The 27,284-nt window shown below is 47.6% G+C and overlaps 3 protein-coding genes across 5 annotated transcripts; all 3 read right to left on the bottom strand.

The window, feature by feature from the left end:
- Nucleotides 1–287: 287 nt before the first annotated feature.
- LOC310670806 (uncharacterized protein) lies at nt 288–5,031 on the bottom strand. Its single transcript, XM_083426562.1, has 3 exons — nt 4,901–5,031; nt 3,718–3,795; nt 288–2,364 (listed from the first exon to the last, which is right to left on the bottom strand). The coding sequence occupies exon 3, from the start codon at nt 2,184–2,186 to the stop codon at nt 1,269–1,271; it is 918 nt and encodes a 305-aa protein (XP_083282688.1). The 5' UTR covers nt 2,187–2,364; nt 3,718–3,795; nt 4,901–5,031; the 3' UTR covers nt 288–1,268.
- On the bottom strand, nt 288–12,202 carry LOC310670700 (uncharacterized protein). Its single transcript, XM_083426391.1, has 3 exons — nt 12,163–12,202; nt 8,129–9,628; nt 288–428 (listed from the first exon to the last, which is right to left on the bottom strand). The coding sequence occupies exon 2, from the start codon at nt 9,448–9,450 to the stop codon at nt 8,281–8,283; it is 1,170 nt and encodes a 389-aa protein (XP_083282517.1). The 5' UTR covers nt 9,451–9,628; nt 12,163–12,202; the 3' UTR covers nt 288–428; nt 8,129–8,280.
- A 3,294-nt stretch (nt 12,203–15,496) lies between these two features.
- On the bottom strand, nt 15,497–19,625 carry LOC310670805 (uncharacterized protein). Of its 3 annotated transcripts, XM_083426561.1 has the most exons (4): nt 19,547–19,603; nt 18,364–18,441; nt 16,604–17,013; nt 15,497–16,519 (listed from the first exon to the last, which is right to left on the bottom strand). In XM_083426561.1, the coding sequence occupies exons 3-4, from the start codon at nt 16,833–16,835 to the stop codon at nt 15,918–15,920; spliced, it is 834 nt and encodes a 277-aa protein (XP_083282687.1). In that variant the 5' UTR covers nt 16,836–17,013; nt 18,364–18,441; nt 19,547–19,603; the 3' UTR covers nt 15,497–15,917. The 3 variants fall into 3 exon arrangements, with proteins under 3 accessions (XP_083282687.1, XP_083282686.1, XP_083282685.1); XM_083426560.1 differs by having other exon boundaries at nt 15,497–17,013; nt 19,587–19,625; XM_083426559.1 differs by having other exon boundaries at nt 15,497–17,013.
- Nucleotides 19,626–27,284: the final 7,659 nt, after the last annotated feature.

The raw sequence follows: 27,284 nt of genomic DNA, 5'->3' as shown, positions 1-27,284 counted from the left end.
CCACCTTCTGGACACAGCCCAGGAGGAAGGAGCGGAACCACTGCATATCCCTGCCCCTAACTCCCAATCCTCCGATACTGTCCACGAGGATATGTTAGTATTTACAGTGTCATTTCCTTGGGAATGTATTTCACAAAGCATAGGTGGCATTGGGGAAATGAGGTGGCGCTTTCTTGGTTAATTCAGTTCGCTCTATCTTGACTTCTGAGAGGTCAAGCCGAGAGGTGTGGGGACTCTGTGCGCACAATGACTGGAGGAGTTTGTAAATAATACTCGTGGTTCAACAGTTGCCAACCTGACCAGTAGAGCTTTATTCTCAACAAACTGGGTAAGGTATATATTTTTATCACAAATAGGTAACCGGATACCGTGGTCAATGGCATTAAAAGCCACGGAGAGATTCAGCAGAACCAGGAAACAGCTTTTACCTTTTTGCCCGCCAGACATAATCAACCAGTGCCAGTGTTACAGAAATTACATTAAAGTTAAATGTTACAAATATCATGCCTGAATGTATCCTTTCAACGTGACAGCTCAGGGAAGTTACCTAGCTTTAAAAAATAATATAAAATCAACTTCTTTGCCAGTTTCCTTCATTCCAAATCTATTTCCCTCTTCAAAGGGACTCCAGGAAGTGCCCAGAGGTGACAATTGCTGAGCTGATTGTTGGCCAAGGAAAGCCTAATCCCATCACCAAACTTGCCAAGGGGTCCAGACATGCAAAGGAAGTTCTATTGTACTTTGGCCGGTGGGACTTCAGAGGTGTTTGCCTGTGCTAATCTTATACCTGGGTCTTGCCCTGACATGTCTGCTTATGCTAATCTTGTACCAAGGACCTGTCTGAACATGTTTGCCAAGGTTAAACTAGTGTAACCCCTGCCTACCCCTCCCCTTTTGTAACATGTCAGGGATGTAGCAATGACGCTGTACAAACTGTATTCTGGGATATGGTGGGAAAGTTCTAAAAGTCTTTGTCACCCCATCCTCGGGGTTCAAAATTCCTCTTTGAACCTGTTGTACAATAAACTTTGGTCCACAGCTATTTGCTCCGGTTGGTGGCTGGACTCCTTCCTTTATTCCACAGGGACCAGTGGGCTCTACCTGACGAGCTGGGTTTCTGAGAAGCCTCACACCTAGATATTTCCATAACAGCCAACAAGTCGGTCTCAGCCTGATGGCAGGGCCTGAAACCCAATTGGGACAAATGAAGTCCAAATGGTCCACATCCTCCAGATGTGCCTGGATTTATTCTGCAACCAAACATACATTCAAATTGTTTTTCCCATGTGAGTTTGCTGATGTCTTCTAAGCGTTCCACTATTAATGAAGTTCTTTCCACAATCCATGCATTTAAAAGGTTTCTCCCTTGTGTGAGTTTGTAGATGTGCATTAAGGCTTCCACTCTGAATGAAGCATTTTCCACACTCAAAACATTTATATGGTTTATCTCCTGTATGCGTATATTGATGCATTTTCATCGATTCTCTCTGACTGAAGCATTTTCCACACTCAAAACATTTATATGGTTTCTCTCCTGTATGAGTATATTGATGCATTTTCAGCGATTCTCTGTGACGGAAGCATGTTCCACACTCCATGCATTTAAATGGTTTTTCGCCTGTGTGAGTTCGTAGATGTATGGAAAGTTTTGCCCTTTCACGGAACGTCTTTCCACACTCTGTGCATTTAAATGGTTTTTCTCCTGTGTGAATTTGATTATGTCTTCTAAGCTTTCCACTCTCTCTGAAGCTCTTTCCACACTCTATGCATTTAAATGGTTTCTCACCTGTGTGAGTTCGCTGATGTTTTTTAAGGTCTCCGCTTTGATTGAAGCTCTTTCCACACTCCATGCATTTAAAAGGCCTTGCCCCTGTGTGAGTTCGCTGGTGTATTCTAAGGGTTTCACTCTGACTGAAGCTCTTTCCGCACTCCATACATCTGTATGGTTTCTCACCAGTGTGAGTACGATGATGTACATTAAGGAGCTTACTAAAAAGGAAGCTCTTTCCACACTCCATGCATTTAAATGGTTTCTCCCCTGTGTGAGTTCTCTGGTGTCTTCTAAGCGTTCCACTTTGTGTGAAGCTCTTTCCACACTCCATACATTTAAATGGTTTCTCCCCTGTGTTAGTTCCTTGATGTTGTGTAGGAGTTCCACTCCTACTGACGTCCTTTCCACAATCCATACCTTTAAATGGTGTCTCCACTATTTCAGTTCCTTGATGTGAACTAAGCGTGTTCACTGACTGAATCACATTGTATGTTCCAAAAATTTAAATGATTTTTTCGTGATTCCTAATGAAAGTACGGATTGCTCTGCCTGTCTTCTATATTGCTTGCACTGGCGTAGGGGGAAAGGAAATCCTGTAGAAGAGAAGAAGAGTTTGGATTTGATATCCCGCTTTATCACTACCCCAAGGAGTCTCAAAGCAGCTAACATTCTCCTTTCCCTTCCTCCCCCACAACAAACACTCTGTGAGGTGAGTGGGGCTGAGAGACTTCAAAGAAGTGTGACTGGCCCAAGGTCACCCAGCAGCTGCAGGTGGAGGAGCGGGGAATCGAACCCAGTTCACCAGATTACGAATCTACCGCTCTTAACCACACTGGCTCTCCAAAGAAGAAACAAAAGAATATAACACACATCAAGTGCGTTTGGTACCTTCTCTTATTTTAACATCTCATACACTCTTCCTTCTTCTATGTGCCAATTGTTTAGGAAATGAAATAATGTCAGGTAATAGCATGGCATCAACTTTTAATAATAATCAATTATTGTTAATAATGCAGCATGATCTAAGATACAGTGCTTCTCTAAAACTGGCAATTTAAATAAAGAGGTTCCTCACAGGAAACGGGAGCTGCTCTCCCTCCACAAACATGCCCTTTATTTCTCAGGTTCAGAATTCCTAATGACTTTTTTGTCCTAATCCCTTAAATGTTTGGTTACAAGTCTCTTTGGGTAAGCTAAAGTGACTACACTTTATCAATCCAATTAATCATAATAATGGACTACTACAGACATGTTCATCCGGTCGAGCACCATCGACCAATAGATCATGTGAGTGATCCTGGTTGATCATGGGATTACTGGGATAGGCGTCAGTTGTGCAGCTCCCTTTGATGGGGAGGAGAGAGAAAGGGCTGGCTTGGGGGGGGGGGAGAAGGCTTGGGAGGGTGGAGAGATGACTGGCTCTTCAGAGAGAGAAGTTTTGCCTCCCTTTAATCCCCCCCAACTGAAACACCCCCCTCCTGCATCCAGTTAGCCACCTCCTTCCACCCACGCACCCCACTCCTCATTCCTCCAGTGACAATGGGTAGATCACTGCCAGTTTTTTATACTGGGAGTAGATCGCAGTCTGTTGGGAGTTGGACGTGCCTGGACTACAGGAACCCCTGAATTTCAGTAGCAATCTTCCCAATCCCTTAAATCCCATGAGAATAAAGATAGTGGTTAATACTGGAAATCTGGTGGAATGGAGAGGAGGAGTGGGACGTAGTTATCACTGCGTAAAGGTTAAAAAAAAGACACTCTGCCTACAGCCTGCCTAGCAATGGGCAGGGAAGGGGGGACTGGAGGCAATGTCTCTCCACAGAAACATGGGTAAATGGGTGAAATTGCAGAAGACAAGCCAAAAGTGGGTCATCCTCTCAATCCAGCAGGGCTTTTGATATATTTTTACGTAGTGAAATGTCTCACTGCATACTGTAAGAGCTTACCTCTCAATTTCCCCTTCACGTTTCTGTATTTTTCTTTTTCTAGCAAAATGTGCTTAGACTTGTGAGTCAGAGTCTCTCCTGTGTGGAACAAATAAAAGAGAAGTGCTGTTAAGTCATATGTGACTGTCAAAGTCTTCAGAAACATTTATCTTCTGATGCAAAAACAACAAAGTTCCTGGTGGCCCATTGGAGGCTAATAAACCGCAGCATCAGCTCACGAAATGTTACGGACAAAATTACAACATTGCTATAAACGATAATCCCACCCACTCCCTTTCTCTCACACACAGTGTTTGTGGAATTCTGCACTCTCACACACCTCGCCTGTAATACTGGCAATCCTTGGCCTGCATATGCACATGAATGTGTGTAAAACCTCCAGTCACAAGCATTGTCTATCCTAATAATGGACCCTTTGTCCTTTTAAGCACCCCAGATTGTGAAGCTGCACACATTTACTGTCTTTGGGTGCTGATGGATTGTGTCTCGGCTTGTAACTCCCTTGGACATATAGAAAGGTATAGAAAGGCTGTCCATATGTCTATTATACACAAATCCTGAAAGAATTTCCACCTCCAGCCATGTTTTTTTGAGTAGTGGACCACATTATCACCCTCAATTAAACATGCAGTGAAACTAAGGCTTAGAAATGAAACCCTGGGAGAGGCAGACGGGTGTTTTCTGGCCCTTCGTGGAAGAGGATACCAGAAGCAAAGACCCCCTCTGGACAGCCCTCTCTCCTTCCTCTCAAGACCTTCCTGCGCTCTCCTCTCCTCTCCAGCTGGACCAACGACCTGGCTTGGTGTAACCCAGCAGCAGCAGAGTCCCGCTTCTGGAGCCCCCAGCAGCAGCTGGCCTGGGGATGGGGGAAGGAGAGTCCAGCTTTCGGGAAGGAGGGGAGGGTGGGGAATTGGACCCCCTCCCATTTTCAGGGACCCCTCTCTCCAAGGCAGGTTTCTGGGCAGGAGGGGAAAGCCCAGGCAGCCTCTCCGGAGATTCCCCCGCCAGCGCCACGCCAGCGCCCTCCCTTCCGATGGGCAGCGTCTCTTTCTCTCTCTGCCCCCCCTGCCAATGCTAGACGGGGCTTTCCTCCCCCAGGGATGCTTCCCTCCCTCCCCAAGTTCCCCTGCCCCCTCCGTCCCTAGTCTCTCCTGCGCCCAGAGACCCCCTTGGCCCGGCTCACCCCTCGCCCTGCGCGCAGAATCTCCCTCGAGCGCACCGCCCTCTCCATCCGGAGGAGCCTCCCAAGACGAGCGGGGAGGGGGGGGGGAGGTAAGAGACGGAAGTGGGGGAGGGAGGGGTCTCTTCCCAGGCCTCTCTAGGCATCTCGGCTCTCTCGCTTTCATGCACTCTCCTTCTCTCCAGCCAAAAGAGGCGCGCCTCGCCACACGCGAGCAGCCAGCAGGGCCCGAGGTATTCCTGCCAGGGGGAAACGGGGACGCATCCCGAGGGGCGCTTCTTTGGTGGCCTCGGTTGAACCCCCAGTCCTGTTTGGGGATGGGGTGCCCACAAAGTGACGCCCTTGGCGGCCATCTCAATTCCATTCTCGCAAAGGTGCCCAAGGGGTGCAGGGCAGCTGAGCATAGCTGAGCATTTTCCAGGAAACGTGTGACTTAGGGATATAGCTGCCAACTTACAGATTTGAAAATAAGGGACCAGCAGCCAAAATAAGGGATTTTAGACAACCAGCTGACATACGAAGTTAAAAGGGGCCAGATAATTTGGGAGAGCAGCGCCGGTTTTTAGCCCTTCGTTTCCAGAGGTTGCTGCTCAAGACACCAGCTGATGAAACACTGCGATTAAATAACTACAAGCAGCAACCCCTTTTCGCGCAAAATGAAGTCCAAGCTATGAAGATGCTGCTGCAGTTCTGTATATTTTCTCTCGTGCTCCATCTGCAGCTCTCAGTTCCATCAGACGGGGCGGGAGGAGGGGGGGGAGGAAATAGCGCCCAAAGTAAACCCGCAGATCAGACTATCTATGCTAGTCCACCGCTACAAATCTATGGGAGAAGCACTTGTGGTCCTTCCTCCGCTTTCCCTGCTATGGTTAGCCCTTGGAACACCTGCCTCCTCCTCTCTCTGAACTGCTTTCTCTATGGTTGCCCTCGCTCTCCTCTCAAGGCTCCACAGCAATTCATAGGCCGCACCAGGCTGCCCATCTCATCCGGGTCCTTCGGCAGCCACGAGAGCAACGGGCAGAGGGGAGGCCCCAGGCAGAGAAGCTCAGTTCGGCGGCCACGAGAAGAATGGTGGCGTAAGGGCCCGAGGCTCCCGCCAGTCCCGGCGGGGAGGGGCTCCCAGGGGCCGAGGCTGGTGAGAGGAGGCCGGAGGGGGGCAGGCCAGGCAGCCAAGCAACACAGTTGGAGCCTCCCTCCTCCCTGGCCGGTAGGGAGAGGAGCTGCTTCCTTTGAAACCCGGGAAATTTAAGGGACATCATCAATGAGGGACAGCAGCGGGACACGGCGCTGGGATAAGGGAGTTTCCCACCAAATAAGGGACAGTTGACAGCTATGCTTAGGGGTGACACTTGAGGTTCGTTTTGGACCACAGGGGCCCATAGAGCTACGAGTGGAAGAGCACCCCCTGCCTTTGTTGCATGGGAACTGAAAGTGATGGTGGAGGAATATTTTTGTGGAGATTTCAGCTTTTCTTAACACAGGCAAAAAGGTGTTTGCACAACCTGTGACCTGCTTCCCAGAGGGAAGACAATGTTAAAAAGCACGGGGAGAGGATGGAGCCCTGAGGCACCCCACAAGTGAGCCCAGAGATCCGAATGCTCAACCCCCAAACACATTACATCAGACACTAAAAACTTCCCTAAACAATGCCTTCTAAAAGTTTGGTAATTCTTTATCTCCTTGACATCTGAAGGGAGGGCGCTACATCGGGAGGGTGCCACTACCAAGAAGGCCCTCTGCCTGGTTTTCATTAACTTCGCTTCTTGCACTGAGGGAACCGCAGGAAGACCTTTGGAGGAGGCTCTCTGTGTCCGGGTTAAACAATTGGGGGGGGGGTCCATTTAGGCCTTTAAAGCTCAGCCCCAACAATTTGAATTCTACTTGGAAACGTACTGGGACCCAATTTACCTCCTTTAGGGCCAGGATTATATGGTCCTGGCAACCACTCCCAGTCACCAGTCTTGGGCCGCATTCTGGATTAGTTGTAGTTTCCAAGTTACCTTGAAAGGTAGCCCCACATACAGCGCATTGCAATAGTCTAAGTGGGAGGTAAGCAGAGCATACACCACTCTGAAAAGGCAGTCTGCAGGCAGGTAGGGTCTCAGCAAACATACCATGATAAAATAAATGATAAATTTATTATTATTATTATTAAACGTTTAGAAGATGAAGGCAGCTTTTTGAGGTTTAAGGTTTTATTACGTATTCATAAATGGCTGGGTACAAATAAATTGTTGTTGTTATGCCTTCAAGGAGAAAAAGAAACGTGTGTGATTCTTCAAAGGAGATGGTGCAATGCAGACCCTGCAGTTGTGGGTTCCTTACTTGGCAACTGGACTGCGTGCATCCAGGTCCCTGCTAATGGGTCCCAGGAAAGGTGCTCTTTTTTGGGGGGGGGGGAGAGGTCCCTTTGTTCTTTTCTTCCCCCTCCTCCCTCTCACCACCACCTTCCCACATGCAGCATCTTACTTTTTGTCCTCTCTTACCACCCAATTCCCTTGCTCACTATTCCAATTCCCTTTATTGCAATTTATAGAGGCGGGCAGAATGTCCACTGTCACCCCTCCTCTCCTTTCCAACACTCCCCCTCCCCACTTCCAGGGGCTCCTTTTGTCCAATTGCCCAGGAAACATCTGATTTAGGGGGAACACTTCAGGTTTGTTTCGGAACACGGGGGCCCATAGAGCTACGAGTGGGAGAGCAGCCCCTGCCTTTGTTGCCCAGCGGAGGAATATTTTTGTAGAAATTTCAGCTTTTCTTAACACAGGCAAAAAGGTACTGTTGGCAGTGTTTACATAAATGCTTGCCAACTCTTTTTATAAATGCTGTGATTCAAGGACTGGGGAGATACAAGCATTTTCCGGTGACCTGTTTACTAGAGGGAAGCAATGTTAAAAAGCGTGGGAACTATTTACAAACTATTTAAAAAGACAACAAAAGGATTTGGACTCCTTGGCAGGTTTTGAATAAACATCCACAAATTCATTAGTAGAACATATGATAGATAATGTACAATGATATGTACAATTTTATAACATGCAGAGAATAATATGTATAAACAAATCAGAGAGGGGAGCTGAGGGAAGTCTCTGGAAGGGGGGAGAGGGAGGGAGTGGGGAAAATGTAATTAGTTATATTGATTTATAAACTTGATTAAAAGTGATTACTTTTATTTATTTATTTTTTTAAAAGCCACTGAGAGATCCAGCACAAGCAGGAAAAAGTTTTTACCTCTGTCCCTTGCCCGCCAGAGATAATCAACCAGTGCCACCAGGGCGGTCTCAGTCCGATGGCAGGGCCTGAAACCCGATTGGGACAAAAGCAGTCTAAATGGTCCACATCCTCCAGATATGCCTGGATTTATTCTGCAATCAAACATACATTTAAATGGTTTTTCCCATGTGAGTTTGTTGATGTCTTCTAAGCGTTGTACTATTAATGAAGCTTTTCCCACAATCCATGCATTTAAAAGGTTTCTCCCCTGTATGAGTTTGTAGATGTACATTAAGACTTGAACTCTGAATGAAGCATTTTCCACACTCAAAACATTTATATGGCTTCTCTCCTGTATGAGTACACTGGTGCATTTTCAGCGATGCTCTATGTCGGAAGCATGTTCCACACTCCATGCATCTAAATGGTTTTTCGCCTGTGTGAGTTCGTAGATGTATGGAAAGTTTTGCCCTTCCACGGAACGTCTTTCCACACTCTGTGCATTCAAATGGTTTTTCCCCTGTGTGAATTTGATTATGTCTTCTAAGCGTTCCACTCTCTCTGAAGCTCTTTCCACACTCCATGCATTTAAATGGTTTTTCGCCTGTGTGAGTTCGTAGATGTATGGAAAGTTTTGCCCTTTCACGGAACGCCTTTCCACACTCTGTGCATTCAAATGGTTTTTCCCCTGTGTGAATTTGATTATGTCTTCTAAGCGTTCCACTCTCTCTGAAGCTCTTTCCACACTCTATGCATTTAAAAGGCCTTGCCCCTGTGTGAGTTCTTTTGTGTACTCTAAGGGTTTCGCTCTGACTGAAGCTCTTTCCGCACTCCATACATCTGTATGGTTTCTCACCAGTGTGAGTGCGATGATGTGCATTAAGGTGCTTACTAAAATGGAAGCTCTTTCCACACTCCATACATTTAAATGGTTTCTCACCAGTATGAGTGCGATGATGTGCATTAAGGTGATTACTCAAAAGGAAGCTCTTTCCGCACTCCATACATTTAAATGGTTTTTCACCCCTGTGAGTTTGCTCATGTATACAGAGGCATCCACTTTTTTTGAAGCATATTCTACACACAAAACATTTATATGATTTCTCTCCTGTATGAGTACATTGATGCATTTTCAGCGAATCTGTACGACCAAAGCATTTTCCACACTCCATACAGTTAAATGGTTTCTCCCCTGTGTGAGTTCTCTGGTGTCTTCTAAGCGTTCCACTTCCTGTGAAGCTCTTTCCACACTCAATGCATTTAAATGGTTTCTCCCCTGTGTGAGTTCCTTGATGTTGTGTAGGAGTTCCACTCCTACTGACGTCCTTTCCACAATCCATACCTTTAAATGGTGTCTCCACTATTTCAGTTCCTTGATGTGAACTAAGTGTGTTCACTGACTGAATCACATTGTATGTTCCACAAATTTAAATGATTTTTTCGTGATTCCTAATGAAAGTACAGATTGCTCTGTCTGTCTTCTCTATTGCTTGCACTGGCGTAGGGGGAAAGGAAATCCTGTAGAAGAGAAGAAGAGCTTGGATTTGATATCCTGTTTTATCACTACCCTAAGGAGTCTCAAAGCAACTAACATTCTCCTTTCCCTTCCTCCCCCACAACAAACACTCTGTGAGGTGAGTGGGGCTGAGAGACTTCAAAGAAGTGTGACTAGCCCAAGGTCACCCAGCAGCTGCAGGTGGAGGAGCGGGGAATCGAACCCAGTTCACCAGATTACGAATCTACCGCTCTTAACCACACTGGCTCTCCAGAAGAAACAAAAGAATATAACACACATCAAGTGCCTTTGGTACCTTCTCTTATTTTAACATCTCATACACTCTTCCTTCTTCTATGTGCCAATTGTTTAGGAAATGAAATAATGTCAGATAATAGCATTGCATCAACTCTTAATAATAATCAATTATTGTTAATAATGCAGCATGATCTAAGATACAGTGCTTCTCTAAAACTGGCAATTTAAATAAAGAGGTTCCTCACAGGAAACGGGAGCTGCTCTCCCTCCATGAACATGCTCTTTATTTTTCCGGTTCAGAATTCCCAATGACTTTTCTGTCCTAATCCCTTAAATGTTTGGTTGCAAGTCTCTCTGGGTAAGATAAAGTGACTAACAAATTCAATTAATCATCATAATGGACTACTACAGACATGTTCATCCGGTTGAGCGCGATTGACCAATAGATCATGTGAGTGATCCTGGTTGATCATGGGATTACTGGGATAGGCGTCAGTTGTGCAGCTCCCTTTGATGGGGAGGAGAGAGAAAGGGCTGGCTTGGGGGGGGGGGAGAAGGCTTGGGAGGGTGGAGAGATGACTGGCTCTTCAGAGAGAGAGGTTTTGTCTCCCTTTAATCCCCCCCAACTGAAACTCCCCCCTCCTGCATCCAGTTAGCCACCTCCTTCCACCCACGCAACCCACTCCTCATTCCTCCAGTGACAATGGGTAGATCACTGCCAGTTTTTTATACTGGGAGTAGATCGCAGTCTGTTGGGAGTTGGACGTGCCTGGACTACAGGAACCCCTGAATTTCAGTAGCAATCTTCCCGATCCCTTAAATCCCAAAGACATGAGAATAAAGATAGTGGTTAAAACTGGAAATCTGGTGGAATGGAGAGGAGGAGTGGGACGTAGTTATCACTGCGTAAAGGTGAAAAAAAGATACTCTGCCTACAACCTTCATAGCAATGGGCAGGGAAGGGCGGACTGGAGGCAATGTCTCTCCACAGAAACATGGGTAAATGGGTGAAATTGCAGAAGACAAGCCAAAATTGGGTCATCCTCTCCATCCAGCAGGGCTTTTGAAATATTTTTACATTGTGAAATGTCTCACTGCATACTGTAAGAGCTTACCTCTCAATTTCCCCTTCATGTTTCTGTATTTTTCTTTTTCTAGCGAGATGTGCTTAGACTTGTGAGTCAGAGTCTCTCCTGTGTGGAACAAGTAAAAGAGAAGAGCTGTTTATGTCATATGTGACTGTCAAAGTCTTCAGAAACATTCATCTTTTGAAGCAAAAACAATAAAGTTCCTGGTGGCCCATTGGAGGCTAATAAACCGCAGCATCAGCTCACGAAATGTTACAGATAAAATTACAGCATTGCTATAAACAATAATCCCACCCACTCCCTTTCTCTCACACACAGTGAGTGTTTGTGGAATTCTGCACTCTCATACACCTCGCCTGTAATACTGGCAATCCTTGGCCTGCATATGCACATGAATGTGTGCAAAGCCTCCAGTCACAAGCATTGTCTATCCTAATAATGGACCCTTTGTCCTTTTAAGCACCCCAGACTGTGAAGCTGCACACATTTACTGTCTTTGGGTGCTGATGGATTGTGTCTCAGCTTGTAACTCCCTTTGACATATAGAAAGGTATAGAAAGGCTGTCCATATATCTATTATACACAAATCCTGAAAGAATTTCCACCTCCAGCCATGTTTTTTTGAGTAGTGGACCACATTATCACCCTCAATTAAACATGCAGTGAAACTAAGGCTTAGAAATGAAACCCTGGGAGAGGCACACGGGTCTTTTTCTGGCCCTTCGTGGAAGAGGATTCCAGAAGCAAAGATCCGCTCTGGACAGCCCTCTCTCCTTCCTCTCAAGACCTTCCTGCGCTTCCCTCTCCTCTCCAGCTGGACCAACGACCTGGCTTGGTGTAACCCAGCAGGAGCAGAGTCCCGCTTCTGGAGCCCCCAGCAGCAGCTGGCCTGGGGGTGGGGGAAGGAGAGTCCAGCTTCCGGGAAGGAGGGGAGGGTGGGGAATTGGACTGCCTCCCATTTTCAGGGACCCCTCTCCCCAAGGCAGATTTCTGGGCAGGAAGGGAAAGCCAAGGCAGCCTCTCCGGAGATTCCCCCGCCAGCGCCACGCCAGCGCCCTCCCTTCCGATGGGCAGCGTCTCTTTCTCTCTCTCTCTGCCCCCCGCTGCCAATGCTTTCCTCCCCCAGGGATGCTTCCCTCCCTCCCCAGGTTCCCCTGCCCCCTCCGTCCCTAGTCTCTCCTGCGCCCAGAGACCCCCTTGGCCCGGCTCACCCCTCGCCCTGCGCGCAGAATCTCTCTCGAGCGCACCGACCTCTCCATCCAAGACGAGTGGGGCGGGGGGGAGGAGACGGAAGTGGGGGAGGGGGTGTCTCTTCCCAGGCCTCTCTAGGCATCTCGGTTCTCTCGCTTTCATGGACTCTCCTTCTCTCCACCCAAAAGAGGCGCGCCTCGCCACACGCGCGCAGCCAGCAGCGCCCCAAGGGATTTCTGCCGGGGGGAAACGGGGGACGCGTCGCGAGGGGCCCTTATTTGGGGGCCTCGGTTGAACCCCCAGCCCTGTTTGGGGATGGGGGGCCCTCAAAGTGACGCCCTTGGCGGCCATCTCAATTCCATTCTCGCAAAGGTGCCCAAGGGGTGCAGGGCAGCTGAGCGTAGCTGAGCATTTTCCAGAAAACGTGCGACTTAGGGATATAGCTGTCAACTTACAGATTTGAAAACAAGGGATCGGCAGCCAAAATAAGCGATTTTAGTCAACCAGCTGAAATACGAAGTTAAAAGGGACCAGATAATTTGGGAGAGCAGCGCCGGTTTTTAGCCCTTCGTTTCCAGAGGTTGCTGCTCAAGACACCAGCCGATGAAACACTGCAATTAAATAACTACAAGCAGCAACCACTTTTCGCACAAAACGAAGTCCAAGCTACGAAGATGCTGCTGCAGTTCTGTATCTTTTCTCTCGTGCTCCATCTGCAGCTCTCAGTTCCATCAGGCAGGGCGGGAGGAAGGGGGGGGGGGAAATAGCGCCCAAAGTAAACCCGCAGATCAGACTATCTATGCTAGTCGTGAGAGCTGGACCATAAAGAAGGCTGATCGCCGAAGAATTGATGCTTTTGAATTATGGTGCTGGAGGAGACTCTTGAGAGTCCCATGGACTGCAAGAAGATCAAACCTCTCCATTCTGAAGGAAATCAGCCCTGAGTGCTCACTGGAAGGACAGATCCTGAAGCTGAGGCTCCAATACTTTGGCCACCTCATGAGAAGAGAAGACTCACTGGAAAAGACCCTGATGTTGGGAAAGATGGAGGGCACAAGGAGAAGGGGACGACAGAGGACGAGATGGTGGGACAGTGTTCTCGAAGCTACCAGCATGAGTTTGACCAAACTGCGGGTGGCAGTGGAAGACAGAAGTGCCTGGCGTGCTCTGGTCCATGGGGTCACAAAGAGTCGGACACGACTGAACGACTAAACAACAACAACACCACTACAAATCTATGGGAGAAGCACTTGTGGTCCTTCCTCCGCTTTCCCCCTCTAGGGTTAGCCCTTGGAACACCTGCCTCCTCCTCCTCTGAACTGCTTTCTCTATGGTTGCCCTCACTCTCCTCTCAAGGCTCCACAGCAATTCATAGGCCGCGCCAGGCTGCCCATCGTATCCGGGTCCTTCGGCAGCCACGAGAGCAACGGGCAGAGGGGAGGCCCCAGGCAGAGAAGCTCAGTTCAGCGGCCACAAGAAGAATGGTGGCATAAGGGCCCGAGGCTCCCGCCAGTCCCGGCGGGGAGGGGCTCCCAGGGGCCGAGGCTGGTGAGAGGAGACCGGAGGGGGGCGGGCCAGGCAGCCAAGCAACACAGTTGGAGCCTCCCTCCTCCCTGGCCGGTAGGGAGAGGAGCTGCTTCCTTTGAAACCCGGGAAATTTAAGGGACATCATCAATAAGGGACAGCAGCGGGACACAGCACTGGGATAAGGGAGTTTCCCGCCAAATAAGGGACAGTTGACCGCTATTCTTGGGGGTGACACTTGAGGTTCGTTTTGGACCACAGGGGCCCATAGAGCTACGAGTGGAAGAGCAGCCCCTGCCTTTGTTGCATGGGAACTGAAAGTGATGGTGGAGGAATATTTTTGTGGAGATTTCAGCTTTTCTTAACACAGGCAAAAAGGTGTTTGCACAACCTGTGACCTGCTTCCCAGAGGGAAGACAAGAGGACGGAGCTCTGAGGCACCCCACAAGTGAGCCCAGAGATCCGAATGCTCAACCCCCAAACACAAACACATTACATCAGACACTAAAAACGTCCCTAAACAATGCCTTCTAAAAGTTTGGTAATTGTTTATCTCCTTGACATCTGAAGGGAGGGTGTTACATCGGGAGGGTGCCACTACCAAGAAGGCCCTCTGCCTGGTTTTCATTAACTTCGCTTCTTGCACTGACGGAACCGACGGAAGACCTTTGGAGGAGGCTCTTTGTGTCCGGGTTAAACAATGGGGGGGGTCCATTTAGGCCTTTAAAGCTCAGCCCCAACAATTTGAATTCTACTTGGAAACGTACTGGGACCCAATTTACCTCCTTTAGGGCCAGGATTATATGGTCCCGGCAACCACTCCCAGTCACCAGTCTTGGGCCGCATTCTGGATTAGTTGTAGTTTCCTAGTTACCTTGAAAGGTAGCCCCAAATACAGCGCATTGCAATAGTCTAAGTGGGAGGTAAGCAGAGCATACACCACTCTGAAAAGGCAGTCTGCAGGCAGGTAGGGTCTCAGCAAACATACCATGGTAAAATAAATGATAAATTTATTATTATTATTATTAAACGTTTAGAAGACATCTGAAGGCAGCTTTTTGAGGTTTAAGGTTTTATTACGTATTCATAAATGGCTGGGTACAAATAAATTGTTGTTGTTATGCCTTCAAGGAGAAAAAGAAACGTGTGTGATTCTTCAAAGGAGATGGTGCAATGCAGACCCTGCAGTTGTGGGTTCCTTACTTGGCAACTGGACTGCGTGCATCCAGGTCCCTGCTAATGGGTCCCAGGAAAGGTGCTTTTTTGGGGGGGGTGGAGAAGTCCCTTTGTCCTTTTCTTCCCCCTCCTCCCTCTCACCACCACCTTCCCACATGCAGCATCTTACTTTTTGTCCTCTCTTATCACCCAATTCCCTTGCTCACTATTCCAATTCCCTTTATTGCAATTTATAGAGGCGGGCAGAATGTCCACTGTCACCCCTCCTCTCCTTTCCAACACTCCCCCTCCCCACTTCCAGGGGCTCCTTTTGTCCAATTGCCCAGGAAACATCTGATTTAGGGGGAACACTTCAGGTTTGTTTCGGAACACGGGGGCCCATAGAGCTACGAGTGAAAGAGCAGCCCCTGCCTTTGTTGCCCAGAGGAGGAATATTTTTGTAGAAATTTCAGCTTTTCTTAACACAGGCAAAAAGGTACTGTTGGCAGTGTTTACATAAATGCTTACAAACTCTTTTTATAAATGCTGTGATTCAAGGACTGGGGAGATACAAGCATTTTCCGGTGACCTGTTTACTAGAGGGAAGCAATGTTAAAAAGCGTGGGAACTATTTACAAACTAAAGACAACAAAAGGATTTGGACTCCTTGGCAGGTTTTGAATAAACATCCACAAATTCATTAGTAGAACATATGATAGATAATGTACAATGATATGTACAATTTTATACCATGCAGAGAATAATATGTATAAACAAATCAGAGGGGAGCTGAGGGAAGTCTCTGGAAGGGGGGAGAGGGAGGGAGTGGGGAAAATGTAATTAGTTATATTGATTTATAAACGTGATTAAAAGTGATTAATTTTATTTATTTATTTTTTTAAAAGCCACTGAGAAATCCAGCAGAACCAGAAAACAGCTTTTACCTCTGTCCCTAGCTCGCCAGAGATAATCAACCAGCACCACCAGGGCGGTCTCAGTCCGATGGCAGGGCCTGAAACCCGATTGGGACAAATGCAGTCTAAATGGTCCATATCCTCCAGATATGCCTGGATTTATTCTGCAACCAAGCATACATTTAAATGGTTTTTTCCATGTGAGTTTCCTGATGTCTTCTAAGCGTTGTACTACTAGTGAAGCTTTTCCCACAATCCATGCATTTAAAAGGTTTCTCCCCTGTATGAGTTTGTAGATGTACATTAAGGCTTCCACTCTGAATGAAGCATTTTCCACACTCAAAACATTTATATGGTTTCTCTCCTGTATGTGTATATTGATGCATTTTCATCGATTCTCTCTGACTGAAGCATTTTCCACACTCAAAACATTTATATGGTTTCTCTCCTGTATGAGTACACTGATGCATTTTCAGCGATTCTCTATGACGGAAGCATGTTCCACACTCCATGCATCTAAATGGTTTTTCGCCTGTGTGAGTTCGTAGATGTATGGAAAGTTTTGCCCTTTCACGGAACGCCTTTCCACACTCTGTGCATTTAAACGGTTTTTCCCCTTTGTGAATTTGATTATGTCTTCTAAGCGTTCCACTCTCTCTGAAGCATTTTCCACACTCCATGCATTTAAATGGTTTCTGGCCTGTGTGAGTTCGCTGATGGTTTTTAAGGTGTCCGCTTTGACTGAAGCTCTTTCCACACTCCATACATTTAAAAGGCCTTGCCCCTGTGTGAGTTCTTTTGTGTACTCTAAGGGTTTCACTCTGACTGAAGCTCCTTCCGCACTCCATACATCTGTATGGTTTCTCACCAGTGTGAGTGCGATGATGTGCATTAAGGTGCTTACTAAAATGGAAGCTCTTTCCACACTCCATACATTTAAATGGTTTCTCCCCTGTGTGAGTTCTCTGGTGTCTTCTAAGCGTTCCACTTCCTGTGAAGTTCTTTCCACACTCAATGCATTTAAATGGTTTCTCCCCTGTGTTAGTTCCTTGATGTTGTGTAGGAGTTCCACTCCTACTGAAGTCCTTTCCACAATCCATACCTTTAAATGGTGTCTCCACTATTTCAGTTCCTTGATGTGAACTAAGTGTGTTCACTGACTGAATCACATTGTATGTTCCACAAATTTAAATGATTTTTTCGTGATTCCTAATGAAAGTACAGATTGCTCTGTCTGTCTTCTCTATTGCTTGCATTGGCATAGGGGGAAAGGAAATCCTGTAGAAGAGAAGAGTTTGGATTTGATATCCTGTTTTATCACTACCCTAAGGAGTCTCAAAGCAACTAACATTCTCCTTTCCCTTCCTCCCCCACAACAAACAGTCTGTGAGGTGAGTGAGGCTGAGAGACTTCAAAGAAGTGTGACTGGCCCAAGGTCACCCAGCAGCTGCAGGTGGAGGAGCGGGGAATCGAACCCAGTTCACCAGATTACGAATCTACCGCTCTTAACCACACTGGCTCTCCAAAGAAGAAACAAAAGAATATAACACACATCAAGTGCCTTTGGTATCTTCTCTTATTTTAACATCTCATACACTCTTCCTTCTTCTATGTGCCAATTGTTTAGGAAATGAAATAATGTCAGATAATAGCATTGCATCAACTTTTAATAATAATCAATTATTGTTAATAATGCAGCATGATCTAAGAAACAGTGCTTCTCTAAAACTGGCAATTTAAATAAAGAGGTTCCTCACAGGAAACGGGAGCTGCTCTCCCTCCATGAACATGCTCTTTATTTTTCCGGTTCAGAATTCCCAATGACTTTTCTGTCCTAATCCCTTAAATGTTTGGTTGCAAGTCTCTCTGGGTAAGATAAAGTGACTAACAAATTCAATTAATCATCATAATGGACTACTACAGACATGTTCATCCGGTTGAGCGCGATTGACCAATAGATCATGTGAGTGATCCTGGTTGATCATGGGATTACTGGGATAGGCGTCAGTTGTGCAGCTCCCTTTGATGGGGAGGAGAGAGAAAGGGCTGGCTTGGGGGGGGGGGAGAAGGCTTGGGAGGGTGGAGAGATGACTGGCTCTTCAGAGAGAGAGGTTTTGTCTCCCTTTAATCCCCCCCAACTGAAACTCCCCCCTCCTGCATCCAGTTAGCCACCTCCTTCCACCCACGCAACCCACTCCTCATTCCTCCAGTGACAATGGGTAGATCACTGCCAGTTTTTTATACTGGGAGTAGATCGCAGTCTGTTGGGAGTTGGACGTGCCTGGACTACAGGAACCCCTGAATTTCAGTAGCAATCTTCCCGATCCCTTAAATCCCAAAGACATGAGAATAAAGATAGTGGTTAAAACTGGAAATCTGGTGGAATGGAGAGGAGGAGTGGGACGTAGTTATCACTGCATAAAGGTGAAAAAAAAGATACTCTGCCTACAACCTTCATAGCAATGGGCAGGGAAGGGTGGACTGGAGACAATGTCTCTCCACAGAAACATGGGTAAATGGGTGAAATTGCAAAAGACAAGCCAAAATTGGGTCATCCTCTCAATCCAGCAGGGCTTTTGAAATATTTTTACGTAGTGAAATGTCTCACTGCATACTGTAAGAGCTTACCTCTCAATTTCCCCTTCACGTTTCTGTATTTTTCTTTTTCTAGCAAAATGTGCTTAGACTTGTGAGTCAGAGTCTCTTCTGTGTGGAACAAATAAAAGAGAAGGGCTGTTTATGTCATATGTGACTGTCCAAGTCTTCAGAAACATTCATCTTTTGAAGCAAAAACAATAAAGTTCCTGGTGGCCCATTGGAGGCGAATAAACTGCAGCATCAGCTCACGAAATGTTACAGATAAAATTACAGCATTGCTATAAATGATAATCCCACCCACTCCCTTTCTCTCACACACAGTGTTTGTGGAATTCTGCACTCTCACACACCTCGCCTGTAATACTGGCAATCCTTGGCCTGCATATGCACATGAATGTGTGTAAAGCCTCCAGTCACAAGCATTGTCTATCCTAATAATGGACCCTTTGTCCTTTTAAGCACCCCAGACTGTGAAGGTGCACAGATTTACTGGCTTTGGGTGCTGATGGATTGTGTCTCAGCTTGTAACTCCCTTTGACATATAGAAAGGTATAGAAAGGCTGTCCATATGTCTATTATACACAAATCCTGAAAGAATTTCCACAACACCTCCAGCCATGTTTTTTTGAGTAGTGGACCACATTATCCCCTCAATTAACCATGCAGTGGAACTAAGGCTTAGAAATGAAACCCTGGGAGAGGCAGACGGGTTTTTTCTGTCCTTTCGTGGAAGAGGATTCCAGATGCAAAGACCCGCTCTGGACAGCCCTCTCTCCTTCCTCTCAAGACCTTTCTGCGCTTTCATCTCCTCTCCTCTCCTCTCCAGCTAGACCAATGGCCTGGCTTGGTGTTAACGCTGCTCTACCTTCTGAAGCCCCCAGCAGCAGCTGGCCTGGGGGTGGGGGAAGGAGAGTCCAGCTTCCGGGAAGGAGGGGAGGGTGGGGAATTGGACTGCCTCCCATTTTCAGGGACCCCTCTCCCCAAGGCAGATTTCTGGGCAGGAAGGGAAAGCCAAGGCAGCCTCTCCGGAGATTCCCCCGCCAGCGCCACGCCAGCGCCCTCCCTTCCGATGGGCAGCGTCTCTTTCTCTCTCTCTCTGCCCCCCGCTGCCAATGCTTTCCTCCCCCAGGGATGCTTCCCTCCCTCCCCAGGTTCCCCTGCCCCCTCCGTCCCTAGTCCCTCCTGCGCCCAGAGACCCCCTTGCCCGGCTCACCCCTCGCCCTGCGCGCAGAATCTCTCTCGAGCGCGCCGACTTCTCCATCCGGAGGAGCCTCCCAAGACGAGCAGGGAGGAGGAAGGAGGAGGTAAGAGACGGAAGTGGGGGAGGGAGGGGTCTCTTCCCAGGCCTCTCTAGGCATCTCGGCTCTCTCGCTTCCGTAACCCCTTCCATGCACTCTCCTTCTCTCCAGCAAGGGGCGCGCCTCGCCACACGCGCGCAGCCACGAGCTTCCCGAGGGATTCCTGCCAGGGGGAAACGGGGACGCGTCCCGAGGGGCGCTTGTTGGGGGCCTGGGTTGAACCCCCAGCCCTGTTTGGGGATGGGGGGCCCTCAAAGGACGCCCTTGGCGGCCATCTCAATTCCATTCTCGCAAAGGTGCCCAAGGGGTGCAGGGCAGCTGAGCATTTTCCAGGAAACGTGTGACTTAGGGATATAGCTGTCAACTTACAGATTTGAAAATAAGGGACCAGCAGCCAAAATAAGCGATTTTGGTCAACCAGCTGAAATACGAAGTTAAAAGGGACCATATAATTTGGGAGAGCAGCGCCGGTTTTTAGCCCTTGTTTCCAGAGGTTGCTGCTCAAGACACCAGCTGATGAAACACTGCAATGAAATAACTACCAGCAGGAACCACTTTTCGTGCAAAACGAAGCCCAAGCTATGAAGATGCTGCTGCAGTTCTGTATCTTTTCTCTCGTCCTCCATCTGCAGCTCTCAGTTCCATTAGGTGGGGCGGGAGGAAGGGGGGGGGGGGAATAGCACCTGAAGTAAACCCGCAGATCAGACTATCTATGCTAGTCTACCACTACAAATCTATGGGAGAAGCGCTTGCGGTCCTTCCTCCGCTTTCCCCCTCTAGGGTTAGCCCTTGGAACACCTGCCTCCTCCTCCTCTATCTGAACTGCTTTCTCTATGGTTGCCCTCGCTCTCCTCTCAAGGCTCCACAGCAATTCATAGGCCGCGCCAGGCTGCCCATCGTATCCGGGTCCTTCGGCAGCCACGAGAGCAACGGGCAGAGGGGACGCCCCAGGCAGAGAAGCTCAGTTCAGCGGCCACAAGAAGAATGGTGGCATAAGGGCCCGAGGCTCCCGCCAGTCCCGGCGGGGAGGGGCTCCCAGGGGCCAAGGCTGGTGAGAGGAGGCCGGAGGGGGGCAGGCCAGGCAGCCAAGCAACACAGTTGGAGCCTCCCTCCTCCCTGGCCGGTAGGGAGAGGAGCTGCTTCCTTTGAAACCCAGGAAATTTAAGGACATCATCAATGAGGGACAGCAGCGGGACACGGCGCTGGGATAAGGGAGTTTCCCGCCAAATAAGGGACAGTTGACAGCTATGCTTAGGGGTGACACTTGAGGTTCGTTTTGGACCACAGGGGCCCATAGAGCTATGAGTGGAAGAGCAGCCCCTGCCTTTGTTGCATGGGAACTGAAAGTGATGGTGGAGGAATATTTTTGTGGAGATTTCAGCTTTTCTTAACACAGGCAAAAAGGTGTTTGCACAACCTGTGACCTGCTTCCCAGAGGGAAGACAATGTTAAAAAGCGTGGGGAGAGGACGGAGCCCTGAGGCACCCCACAAGTGAGCCCAGAGATCCGAATGCTCAACCCCCAAACACATTACATCAGACACTAAAAACTTCCCTAAACAATGCCTTCTAAAAGTTTTGTAATTCTTTATCTCCTTGACATCTGAAGGGAGGGTGTTCCATCGGGTGGGTGCCACTACCAAGAAGGCCCTCTGCCTGGTTCTCATTAACTTCTCTTCTTGCACTGAGTGAACCGCCGGAAGACCTTTGGAGGAGGCTCTCTGTGTCTGGGTTAAACAATGGGGGGGGGGGTCCATTTCGGCCTTTAAAGCTCAGCCCCAACAATTTGAATTCTACTTGGAAACGTACTGGGACCCAATTTACCTCCTTTAGGGCCAGGATTATATGGTCCCGGCAACCACTCCCAGTCACCAGTCTTGGGCCGCATTCTGGATTAGTTGTAGTTTCCGAGTTACCTTGAAAGGTAGCCCCACATACAGCGCGTTGCAATAGTGTAAGTGGGAGGTAAGCAGAGCATACACCACTCTGAAAAGGCAGTCTGCAGGCAGGTAGGGTCTCAGCAAACATACCATGATAAAATAAATGATAAATTTATTATTATTATTATTAAACGTTTAGAAGACTGAAGGCAGCTTTTTGAGGTTTAAGGTTTTATTACGTATTCATAAATGGCTGGGTACAAATAAATTGTTGTTGTTATGCCTTTTAAGGAGAAAAAGAAACGTGTGTGATTCTTCAAAGGAAATGGTGCAATGCAGACCCTACAGTTGTAGGTTCCTTACTTGGCAACTGGATTGCGTGCATCCAGGTCCCTGCTAATGGGTCCCAGGAAAGGTGCTCTTTTTGGGGGGGGGGGAGAGGTCCCTTTGTTCTTTTCTTCCCCCTCCTCCCTCTCACCACCACCTTCCCACATGCAGCATCTTACTTTTTGTCCTCTCTTACCACCCAATTCCCTTGCTCACTATTCCAATTCCCTTTATTGCAATTTATAGAGGCGAGCAGAATGTCCACTGTCACCCCTCCTCTCCTTTCCAATGCTCCCCCTCCCCACTTCCAGGGGCTCCTTTTGCCCAATTGCCCAGGAAACATCTGATTTAGGGGAAACACCTCAGGTTTGTTTTGGAACACGGGGGCCCATAGAGCTACGAGTGAAAGAGCAGCCCCTGCCTTTGTTGCCCAGCGGAGGAATATTTTTGTAGAAATTTCAGCTTTTCTTAACACAGGCAAAAAGGTACTGTTGGCAGTGTTTACATAAATGCTTGCCAACTCTTTTTATAAATGCTGTGATTCAAGATCTGGGGAGATACAAGCATTTTCCCGTGACCTGCTTCCTAGAGGGAAGCAATGTTAAAAAGCGTGGGAACTATTTACAAACTATTTAAAAAGACAACAAAAGGATTTGGACTCCTTGGCAGGTTTTGAACAAACATCCACAAATTCATTAGTAGAACATATGATAGATAATGTACAATGATATGTACAATTTTATAACATGCAGAGAATAATATGTATAAACAAATCAGAGAGGGAAGCTGAGGGAAGTCTCTGGAAGGGGGAAGAGGGAGGGAGTGGGGAAAATGTAATTAGTTATATTGATTTATAAACTTGATTAAAAGTGATTACTTTTATTTATTTATTTTTTTAAAAGCCACTGAGAGATCCAGCACAAGCAGGAAAAAGTTTTTACCTCTGTCCCTTGCCCGCCAGAGATAATCAACCAGCGCCACCAGGGCGGTCTCAGTCCGATGGCAGGGCCTGAAACCCAATTGGGACAAAAGCAGTCTAAATGGTCCACATCCTCCAGATATGCCTGGATTTATTCTGCAATCAAACATACATTTAAATGGTTTTTCCCATGTGAGTTTGTTGATGTCTTCTAAGCGTTGTACTATTAATGAAGCTTTTCCCACAATCCATGCATTTAAAAGGTTTCTCCCCTGTATGAGTTTGTAGATGTACATTAAGACTTGAACTCTGAATGAAGCATTTTCCACACTCAAAACATTTATATGGCTTCTCTCCTGTATGAGTACACTGGTGCATTTTCAGCGATGCTCTATGACGGAAGCATGTTCCACACTCCATGCATCTAAATGGTTTTTCGCCTGTGTGAGTTCGTAGATGTATGGAAAGTTTTGCCCTTCCACGGAACGCCTTTCCACACTCTGTGCATTCAAATGGTTTTTCCCCTGTGTGAATTTGATTATGTCTTCTAAGCGTTCCACTCTCTCTGAAGCTCTTTCCACACTCCATGCATTTAAATGGTTTTTCGCCTGTGTGAGTTCGTAGATGTATGGAAAGTTTTGCCCTTTCACGGAACGCCTTTCCACACTCTGTGCATTCAAATGGTTTTTCCCCTGTATGAATTTGATTATGTCTTCTAAGCGTTCCACTCTCTCTGAAGCTCTTTCCACACTCCATGCATTTAAAAGGCCTTGCCCCTGTGTGAGTTCTTTTGTGTACTCTAAGGGTTTCGCTCTGACTGAAGCTCTTTCCGCACTCCATACATCTGTATGGTTTCTCACCAGTGTGAGTGCGATGATGTGCATTAAGGTGCTTACTAAAATGGAAGCTCTTTCCACACTCCATACATTTAAATGGTTTCTCACCAGTATGAGTGCGATGATGTGCATTAAGGTGATTACTCAAAAGGAAGCTCTTTCCGCACTCCATACATTTAAATGGTTTTTCACCCCTGTGAGTTTGCTCATGTATACAGAGGCATCCACTTTTTTTGAAGCATATTCTACACACAAAACATTTATATGATTTCTCTCCTGTATGAGTACATTGATGCATTTTCAGCGAATCTGTACGACCAAAGCATTTTCCACACTCCATACAGTTAAATGGTTTCTCCCCTGTGTGAGTTCTCTGGTGTCTTCTAAGCGTTCCACTTCCTGTGAAGTTCTTTCCACACTCAATGCATTTAAATGGTTTCTCCCCTGTGTTAGTTCCTCGATGTTGTGTAGGAGTTCCACTCCTACTGAAGTCCTTTCCACAATCCATACCTTTAAATGGTGTCTCCACTATTTCAGTTCCTTGATGTGAACTAAGTGTGTTCACTGACTGAATCACATTGTATGTTCCACAAATTTAAATGATTTTTTCATGATTCCTAATGAAAGTACAGATTGCTCTATCTGCCTTCTCTATTGCTTGCATTGGCGTAGGGGGAAAGGAAATCCTGTAGAAGAGAAGAAGAGCTTGGATTTGATATCCCGCTTTATCACTACCCCAAGGAGTCTCAAAGCAGCTAACATTCTCCTTTCCCTTCCTCCCCCACAACAAACACTCTGTGAGGTGAGTGGGGCTGAGAGACTTCAAAGAAGTGTGACTAGCCGAAGGTCACCCAGCAGCTGCATGTGGAGAAGCGGAGACGCGAACCCGGTTCACCAGATTACGAATCTACCGCTCTTAACCACACTGGCTCTCCAAAGAAGAAACAAAAGAATATAACACACATCAAGTGCGTTTGGTACCTTCTCTCATTTTAACATCTCATACACTCTTCCTTCTTCTATGTGCCAATTTTTTAGGAAATGAAATAATGTCAGGTAATAGCATGGCATCAACTTTTAATAATAATCAATTATTGTTAATAATGCAGCATGATCTAAGATACAGTGCTTCTCTAAAACTGGCAAATTAAATAAAGAGGTTCCTCACAGGAAAGGGAACTGCTCTCCATCCATGAACATGCCCTTTATTTCTCAGGTTCAGAATTCCTAATGACTTTTTTGTCCTAATCCCTTAAATGTTTGGTTGCAAGTCTCTCTGGGTAAGATAAAGTGACTACACTTTATCAATTCAATTAATCATAATAATGGACTACTACAAACATGTTCATCCAGTCGAGCGCGATCGACCAATAGATCATGTGAGTGATCCTGGTTGATCATGGCATTACTGGGATAGGCGTCAGTTGTGCGTCCCTTTGATGGGGAGGAGAGAGAAAGGGCTGGCTTGGGGGGTGGGGAGAGCACTGCTTAAGGGGGAGGGGGGCTGGCTTGGGAGGGTGGAGAGATGACTGGCTCTTCAGAGAGAGAGGTTTTGCTCCCTTTAATCCCCCCCAACTGAAACTCCCACCTCCTGCATCCAGTTTGCCACCTCCTTCCACCCACGCACCCCACTCCTCATTCCTCCAGTGACAATGGGTAGATCACTGCCAGTTTTTTATACTGGGAGTAGATCGCAGTCTGTTGGGAGTTGGACGTGCCTGGACTACAGGAACCCCTTAAATTCAGTAGCAATCTTCCCGATCCCTTAAATGCCAAAGACATGAGAATAAAGATAGTGGTTAATACTGGAAATCTGGTGGAATAGAGAGGAGGAGTGGGACGTAGTTATCACTGTATAAAGGTGAAAAAAAGATATCTCTGCCTACAACCTTCATAGCAATGGGCAGGGAAGGGCGGACTGGAGGAATGTCTCTCCACAGAAACATGGGTAAATGGGTGAAATTGCAGAAGACAAGCCAAAATTGGGTCATCCTCTCAATCCAGCAGGGCTTTTGAAATATTTTTACATTGTGAAATGTCTCACTGCATACTGTAAGAGCTTACCTCTCAATTTCCCCTTCACGTTTCTGTATTCTTCTTTTTCTAGCAAAATGTGCTTAGACTTGTGAGTCAGAGTCTCTCCTGTGTGGAACAAGTAAAAGAGAAGAGCTGTTTATGTCATATGTGACTATCAAAGTCTTCAGAAACATTCATCTTTTGAAGCAAAAACAATAAAGTTCCTGGTGGCCCATTGGAGGCTAATAAACCGCAGCATCAGCTCACAAAATGTTACGGACAAAATTACAGAATTGCTATAAACGATAATCCCACCCACTCCCTTTCTCTCACACACAGTGTTTGTGGAATTCTGCACTCTCACACACCTCGCCTGTAATACTGGCAATCCTTGGCCTGCATATGCACATGTCTGTGTGGAAAGCCTCCAGTCACAAGCATTGTCTATCCTAATAATGGACCCTTTGTCCTTTTAAGCACCCCAGACTGTGAAGCTGCACACATTTACTGTCTTTGGGTCTGATGGATTGTGTCTCGGCTTGTAACTCCCTTTGACATATAGAAAGGTATAGAAAGGCTGTCCATATATCTATTATACACAAATCCTGAAAGAATTTCCATAGCACCTCCAGCCATGTTTTTTTGAGTAGTGGACCACATTATCCCCTCAATTAAACATGCAGTGGAACTAAGGCTTAGAAATGAAACCCTGAGAGAGGCCGACGGTTTTTTTCTGGCCCTTCGTGGAAGAGGATACCAGAAGCAAAGATCCGCTCTGGACAGCCCTCTCTCCTTCCTCTCAAGACCTTCCTGCGCTTTCCTCTTCTCTCCAGCTGGACCAACGACCTGGCTTGGTGTAACCCAGCAGCAGCAGAGTCCCGCTTCTGGAGCCCCCAGCAGCAGCTGGCCTGGGGGTGGGGGAAGGAGAGTCCAGCTTTCGGGAAGGAGGGGAGGGTGGGGAATTGGACCCCCTCCCAAGTTCAGGGACCCCTCTCCCCAAGGCAGATTTCTGGGCAGGAAGGGAAAGCCCAGGCAGCCTCTCCGGAGATTCCCCCGCCAGCGCCACGCCAGCGCCCTCCCTTCCGATGGGCAGCGTCTCTTTCTCTCTCTGCCCCTCCCCCCGCCAATGCTGGACGGGGCTTTCCTCCCCCAGGGATGCTTCCCTCCCCCCCCCCAGGTTCCCCTGCCCCCTCCGTCCCTAGTCTCTCCTGCGCCCAGAGACCCCCTTGGCCCGGCTCACCCCTCGCCCTGCGCGCAGAATCTCCCTCCAGCGCACCGACATCTCCATCCAGAGGAGCCTCCCGAGACGAGCGGGGTGGTGGGGGGAGGAGGTAAGAGACGGAAGTGGGGGAGGGAGGGGTCTCTTCCCAGGCCTCTCTAGGCATCTCGGCTCTCTCGCTTCCGTAACCCCTTCCATGCACTCTCCTTCTCTCCAGCAAGGGGCGCGCCTCGCCACACGCGCGCACCCAGGAGCGCCTCGAGGGATTCCTGCCAGGGGGAAACGGAGACGCGTCCCGAGGGGCGCTTGTTGGGGGCCTGGGTTGAACCCCCAGCCCTGTTTGGGGATGGGGGGCCCTCAAAGGACGCCCTTGGCGGCCATCTCAATTCCATTCTCGCAAAGGTGCCCAAGGGGTGCAGGGCAGCTGAGCATTTTCCAGGAAACGTGTGACTTAGGG

This window comes from Podarcis tiliguerta, assembly GCF_965153285.1.
Source record: "Podarcis tiliguerta genome assembly, chromosome: 2".
NCBI classification, from domain to species: Eukaryota; Metazoa; Chordata; class Lepidosauria; order Squamata; family Lacertidae; genus Podarcis; species Podarcis tiliguerta.
The sequence above is the reverse complement of the archived record's forward strand: the minus strand, read 5'-3'. Positions and strand labels throughout refer to the sequence as shown.